Below are 7796 nucleotides of genomic sequence, written 5' to 3'. Positions count from 1 at the left end.
ATCACACCACAACATTGTGTTGTTTCAGATGTGAGTCTACCTTAAAACTTCAATTAAACGCAGAGTTTCAAATAGTTGCCATCCCTTTTAATAGCCGGGCATCGGCACACATTTCAGCAAATAAACACCTGTTTTAAATAGATGCCGTGTCTAAATGAATTGTTTGCGAGTGAACTTCAGTGAGTACCGCAAGATTGCTCAAAGAAGATAAAGAAGAGCCATGGATGACGGCAGTGTGGTTTGACATGGTCGGCTCAACTACGGTGGATACAAGAGGTGCAACGAGTGAGATAATGGTGCTGAAACGTGAAATTGGGGGTGTATGATAGGCAGCCTAGTCTTTGCATGTCTGATCTGCGATGGATTTGTTACTACAATGTTTATACTGGTCACAAACAGTGTGGTAGTCTTTTCAACATTTTATTGAGCAAGAGCTGTGTGCAAATCCGCCCCTTTTTTTAAATGTTCACCTAAAATGACATACCCTAATCTAACTGCCTGTAGCTCAGGACCTGAAGCAAGGATATGCATATTCTTGATACCATTTGAAAGGAAACACTTTGAAGTTTGTGGAAATGTGAAATTAATGTAGGAGAATATAACACATTAGATCTGATAAAAGAAAATACAAAGAAAATAAGCATTTATTTTTTTTGTACCATCATCGTTGAAATGCAAGAGAAAGGCCATAATGTATTATTTCAGCCCAGGCACAATTTACATTTTGGCCACTAGGTGGCAGCAGTGTATGTGCACAGGTTTAGACTGCTCGAATGAACCATTGCATTTCTGTTCAAAATTGTGCATCAAGACTGCCCAAATGTGCCTAATTGGTTTATTAATAACTTTTCAAGTTCATAACTGTGCACTTTCATCAAACAATAGCATGGTATTCTTTCACTGTAATAGGTACTGTAAATTGGACAGTGCAAAATGTAAGCTTTCTGCCAATATCAGATATGTCTATGTCCTGGGAAATGTTCTTGTTACTTACAACCTCATGCTAATCGCATTAGCCTACGTTAGCTCAACAGCCCAGCAAGGGACCCACCGATCCTGTAGAGGTTAAGGAAATAGACGCCTGGCTCAAACAGAAGTCTGTCTCTAATAAGCACCGGTTGTGTTCAGTGATTGAAGCGAATCAATGCCCAGGCTATAAATGTACGTTTTACAGTATATGAACCAATGTGTTTACATGCGTGCTTGTGTGTGCGTGCGTGCGTGTGTGTGGTGGCAGGACGCAGGTGCCATCCGTCTCAGTGTAATCCAGGAAGTGTGTCTCAGCAGGAGAGGAAGTGCTTCAGCGGGGAGCCCCTCCCACTCATGAATATTACATTACCCCCCATAATATACTTACCTGACTTTACCAATTTTAAGTACTGGCAGGCAACAACACAAAGAAATACCTAAAAAACGAAAAAAGGACCAAGGCACTCTTCAAGTAATTAGTTTAAAATGCCTTTATTTTAGTTATGGCATGTTCAGTAAAACAAAAAGTGTAAAACTCTGAAGCGTTTCAGCGTCCTAGTTTTAAACGGTTTGTTCTATTGAACATGCCATAAGTAAAATAAAGTCATTTTAAAGTCATTCTATGAAGAGTGACTTGGTCCTTTTTGAGTTATTTAGTCCCATTTCAGCCCTTTACCAAAGAGCACCTTCTACCTACACAATTCTACTGTGGTATTCCAGCAGGACTTCCCTCCCTTCATTTTCTACAAACAAATACCAGTTTTATATTTATATACATCGGGTGGAGGCTGATCTGGTCCTCATGTTTACATGAACCCTCCATCCTCCTTACCATGTTGTACTGTTTTGTTGTTGGTTTGATGACTGCTGTGTTATGTGTTTGCAATAACTGTTTTCAGGATCCCCTTTTAAAAAAGGAGATGATACATCTCAAAGGACTATTCTGCCTCCATCTCTGGTAATAAATAAATGCAAACAGTGGGATACCACCTGCTTAGAGTATGTGTGTGAGAGAGAGAGCTGTGTGTGTGTGTGTGTGTGTGTGTGTGTGTGTGTGTGTGTGTGTGTGTGTGTGTGTGTGTGTGTGTGTGTGTGTGTGTGTGTGTGTGTGTGTGTGTGTGTGTGTGTGTGTGTGTGTGTGTGTGTGTATGTGTGTTCTAATGGGAGCTCTAATTAAGACTCTGGGGGTATCTGCTATCTGTCAGCACTGATCGATCGGCTGGCAGAGACTGACAGCTCCTTCTGTGTGTCTGTGTGTCCGTGTGTGTGTCCGTGTGTGTGTGTGTCCCCGTCTTTCACTTCTGTTGTTGAGCTCTCTGCTCTCTGTGTGTGTTGGTGTTATGTTACTCGTCACTCAACACTGTCACTACCTGTGTCAGAGGAGAATTAACACACACACACACACCGTCTCTGTACACAGTGTGCCGGTCCTTTCACCTGACAGCTTACTGGACACAGGGACATCATTCTCTTTGACAGAGGGACAAGATGTTAGAGTGGTCTGAACACACACAGACCACGTGGTCAGGCATGGGCGATGTTCTTAACAGTTTAACACCTGGATGTGTGTGTGTGTGTGTGTGTGCGTATGTGTGTGTGTGTGTGTGTGTGCGTGTGCGTGTGCGTGTGTGCGTGCGTGCGTGCGCGTATTTGTGAGTGAGTGTGTGTGTTGAGTGATGGCATCAGTGTGACAGTGACAGTATGACGGGTGTGTGTATGTACGCGAGTGATGGCAGTGTCAGTATAGACGGTGTGCTGTGAAATGTCACCATGGCGATCGATCATGTTTAACGAGGGTGGAGGCTGATCTGGTCCTCACGCTTACATGCACCCTCCATCCTCCTCCATCCCTCCTCCTCCATCCCTCCTCCTCTACTCCCATCCCTCCATTTCCCTACTAATTCTCCTCTCCTCCGTGTGAGAGCCCAAAGGGTCCCTAGGGAGAGGAGATCCTCCTTACCTGTCAAGAGGAACCAACTGTCACCACACACACACACGCTCTCACACACACGCACTCAGACACACACACACTCAGACACACACACACACACGGGTTCAGACACAGACACACACACGCTCAGACACACACACACACACGCTCAGACACACACACACACACTCAGACACTCAGACACACACTTCATTCCACATATTACACTTATTCAGTGATTTTTTATTTCATTTATTTAGAAATGTGTGCAGGATCAATTCCTTGCAGTGAATCCTCTGGTTTCCCTCATTGTCCTGATAGAACATTAATTCATGGTACTGTGAGTGAAGATGATGACGATGATGATGATAATGATGATAGAAACAGCAGACTCAGTCAGTCAGAATAACCAGTCAGTCAGAATAACCCCTCAGTCAGAATAACCAGTCAGTCAGAATAACCAGTCAGTCAGAATAACCCGTCAGTCAGAATAACCAGTCAGTCAGTTAGTCAGAATAACCCGTCAGTCAGAATAACCAGTCAGTAAGAATAACCCCTCGGTCAGAATAACCAAACAGTCAGAATAACCAGTCAGTCAGAATAACCAGTCAGTCAGAATAACCCCTCAGTCAGAATAACCAGTCAGTCAGAATAACCAGTCAGTCAGAATAACCCGTTAGTCAGAATAACCAGTCAGTCAGAATAACCAGGCAGTCAGAATAACCAGGCAGTCAGAATAACCAGTCAGTCAGTTAGTCAGAATAACCCGTCAGTCAGAATAACCAGTCAGTAAGAATAACCAGTCAGTCAGAATAACCAGGCAGTCAGAATAACCCGTTAGTCAGAATAACCAGTCAGTCAGAATAACCAGGCAGTCAGAATAACCAGGTCTACTTCATGATGTCAAAGTGATGAACAAAAACTCCAGTCAGAGGGAAATAGAAAACAACTTTTTTTACTTCTTTTAATTTCTCTTCTTCAAAAAACAATGCACAACTTGTACCACAATATTTGAAAAAGCTAAAAACACTTCAAAATATTAGTTTTGTATATATATATATTTATATATCTATAGAATTTAATTTTTTCCTTCTTTCAAAACGGATGCCTGTGAGTGAGTCTGTGATGTGTAATGGTGGATGGCCGGGTGGGTGGGGACCACACACACACAGGCGCAGTCTGACACGCAAACCAGGCCAGGCTGTCATAACAGCTTCATAAGAGCTTATAACAGCTTATAACACACCATGCATATGCTCCTGTACTCCTACACGGAAACACATAGACAGTAACACTGTCCTCCAATCTCTCACAGCCTCCATATTACAAACATATAAAAAGAGCATGACTGTGGAATGTTTCAACCTCTACCAGGCCCCTTACAGTCATCCATCGAGCACCCTTCTACTCCCAGCCCCCCTTCCCTCCTCCTGTTCTCCTCCTCTCTGCCTCTTCGCTCCCTCTCTCGGGGAGCAGGGTGGGTGTGTGTCTGTGCTTGTCACCCTCTGAGGGTGTAGGTGCTGCTTGCGTTCTTTCCTCCAATAATCCTAAGAGTTGATTCTTAAATCTACTACAGCCAGTTCAAGTCTGAGAGGCTGAGTCATCAATGGTTAGTGCTCAGTACCTCCTCACCAATCTGTCTTTCTCCCGGAGCTACTGACAGACTGACAGTACATGGCCAGTCTTAGTATTCAAATCATTTACAGTTTGAAATGAAACCTTTCCATCTCTAGTTGTTGCTTTAAAAATAAAAAGATAGCACTAAAGAAATTGCACTTGGACAACAGAGCCAAACAGCAGTCACTTCACTGTGTGTGTTGTGTGTTTTATATAGACCTTCTGTTTTAATGCCTTCTGCTGGAGACTCTGTTGTGTGACTAAGCTCACACACACACACAGACAGATTGCTGGGTCACTCACGCTGTACGTCGTCTTGACTGACGATACCTTTTTTTATTTAAATGTCTCCTTCCTCCAATTTCGCAGAGGGAACACAAAAAAAACGCAGCTTCTGTTTCCCTGGGACATCATCAGAGCGTCACACAGTTACTCACACAGACTGCATTCCCCTCCCCCTAGGACAGAGTGCTATGAACTTCAGACTGAACCGAACCAGACTGAAGCAGGCCAAACCAGTCCAGAACAAAGACCTGGGTCTTATTTTCCTCCTTCAGGCATAACCAGACTAAAACAGGACAGAGAAATGTCACTTTCATTTTTTGTCATCCTTTCAAATCCTCCCATCACACGAGAAAAACGGACCAGATAGAAAATGGTAAGAATATGAATAATTGTCTTTATGGCGTGAAAAGCATTTTTTGATTGATTGTCCTTAATGAGTGAAAAGCAATTTGATTGGCTGTCTCTCAGCGTAGCTCAGTGAGTCTTGCTCTTCTGAGCGTGGCTGCGTGATGCTCTGGGGGGTGGGGGGGGGGAGTGTCTTAAACAGGATGTGACACGTATGTGTGGGCGTAATCAGCCCAGGCAGCATCAGTAGGGCAGAGTGTCTAGGAACCTGTCAATCAGAGGTGGGGGTGGGACCAGGTCCTCCAGCTTCAGGTAGAAGATCCTCTGCAGACCCTGGGTCCTCTGGGAGCGGAGCTCCGCCCTAACACCCAGCACACGACTTAGAGGGGGCGTGGCCTTGGAGGAGGAGGGGCCAAAGCCCAGGTGGTCTCTAAGGCAACAGACCACCTTGTTCTGCATCTCCTCAACGCGCTTACTGTCCTTCAGTCCTGGGACCTGTTCTGTGGAGACAGAGGGAAAAAAGACGGGTTACACACTAAACAGATACACAAAGAGAGATACAGGACACACACACACACACAGTGCTCCTCCACTTGCTCAGAGCGCTACCAGCTCGAAGCACAAACTCCATCTTGTTTTCCATTCAATTCCATCTCATTAGTTCCTGTGGATGTTGTTGTTATTATGTTACCGCAGCCTTAAACCTTAAACAGGCTCTAACCTCCCAGACATACACACCCTGTCTGTGTCTCACTGCAGATCAATACACACACTAACCTAACATACCCCCCGAGTCCTGTGACGATTTACATATAAACACACACTCACACACACTCACACACTCAAGCAAGCACTCTCACATAAACACACTCGTCTGCTCTAAGAGGTTGACATCAACACAAGTAGCCAGTGCTCAACAATTAGCAGATTATTTGCTCCTGTGAGCAGGAAAATGAGATTAGACACACACACACTCACTGCCCTTAGCAACCCTACTGGCACCCAGACCAGCCTTAATGTGACACTAACTCATTCTGTAGAGAACAGGGTGTCCAGACTGTGTGTGTCTCTCTCTCTCACACACACACACACACACACACACACACACACACACTTTGAGTCACTATGTATCAGAAAGAGTGTGTGTACGTGTGTAGAAAGTTGTAATACTAGCCTCAGTGTGAGACGTCTACTGTCTGTGTTGTTGGACTCTTTGTGCGCTGTGTGTTTGGTGCTGCAGTCACTGCCGAGGTCCTTTTCACCTCTCACTGAGAGAGACAGCTTTCAGACCTCATGCTCTCTCCCTCACCTCTATACCCTCTCATTCTTCTCTGAATCCATTCTTTCTCTCTCACTGAGTTCCTGGGGAGGGAGGGATCAATGGCTGTCTTTATGCAGAGGCCACTCTGCCACGGTCGATGCTTCTAGCAGCTCTACAGTAGCAGTGTCCTGTGTGGAGGTGGTAGAGTGCCACTGAGAGCCGTGCAGACACCATTCCAGAGCTGAGCTCCGCAGTGACCCGGTCAATCCAGCACAGAGTTAAGTGCTCCCCCAGAGAGGGGAGGAGAGGGTGGGGGGACAGGACTGTGTGTGGGGGAAAGGGGTGTAGTAGAATTTGAAATTTCAGAGTATTTTTTTTTTATTGAACCTTTATTTAACAAGGCAAGTCAGTTAAGAACAAATTCTTATTTTCAATGACAGCCTAGGAACAGTGGGTTAACTGCCTCGTTCAGGAGCAGAACAACAGATTTTTGCCTTGTCAGCTCGGGGATTTGATCTAACAACCTTTGGGTTACTATTCCAACGCTCTAACCACTAGGCTACGTGCCACCCCAGGCTACCTGCTGAGTAACATGTTAGGCAAAAAAAAGTTCAATGAGGGTAAATAAAAGAGTGAGATAAAATGTTTCTCTTTGTTGAATGACCCTCTGCTCTCCCCTGTCTGCTCTCCCCTGTCTGCTCTCCCCTGTCTGCTCTCCCCTGTCTGCTCTCCCCTGTCTGCTCTCCCCTGTCTGCTCTCCCCTGTCTGCTCTCAGCTTGTTACTCACTGTCTGTTGAAGTGTGTGGGGGGTAGAGTCAGATAGTATATTCTCTGTTCTCTGTGCAAGAGGCATTCAGCAGAACACACACACACACACACACACACACACACACACACACACCACACACACACACACACACACACACACACCCCCCCCCCCCCCCCCCCCCCCCCCCCCCGGAATCAGTGATCCTCCTACGTGGTTCACACTCATGCTCTGATTAAGGGACCAGGTGTCAGACAGGTGCAGCAGGTGCTGCTGGAGATCAGGTGTACCTTCCGGACCGAGGTGTGTTTAAGTGTGTGTGCTAATGTGTGTGTTAGGGTATTAGGATGTGTGTGTTAGGGTGTTTGTGTACTTGTTTCTTACATTATCAGGACCACAATGTCCTAACATTTCACCTGAATGTCCTGAGAAGGTAGGAAAACAATAACTTTTTTGAAAAGTCAGGAATCTTCAGGTCCTGAATTTGTCCAAATGCTATTTTAAGCTCAAGGGTTAGGTTTACGGTTTACGGTTTTGAGGTTAAGGTTAGGGTTAGGTTAAGGGTTAGGTTAAGGGTTAGGGTTAGGGTAAGGATTAGGGGCTAGGGAAAATAGGATTTTTAA

At 45.2% G+C, this 7796-nt stretch overlaps 1 protein-coding gene across 3 annotated transcripts in view; it reads right to left on the bottom strand.

Annotated features, from left to right (window-relative positions):
• Positions 1–3178: 3178 nt before the first annotated feature.
• The window catches only part of LOC106574458 (nuclear receptor subfamily 4, group A, member 3), a 34200-nt gene continuing 29582 nt past the window's right edge, over positions 3179–7796 (bottom strand). For all 3 annotated transcript variants that reach the window (XM_082960222.1, XM_045719024.2, XM_082960221.1), the window contains one exon: positions 3179–5646. In XM_082960222.1, coding sequence (XP_082816348.1) covers positions 5390–5646 — 257 coding nt within the window. In that variant the 3' untranslated portion in view covers positions 3179–5389. The remainder of the gene's footprint in view (positions 5647–7796) is intronic.

Source organism: Salmo salar, chromosome 02 (assembly GCF_965601325.2).
Source record: "Salmo salar chromosome 02, fSalSal1, whole genome shotgun sequence".
Lineage (NCBI taxonomy): Eukaryota > Metazoa > Chordata > Actinopteri > Salmoniformes > Salmonidae > Salmo > Salmo salar.
This window is presented reverse-complemented; position numbering and strand designations above follow the sequence as displayed.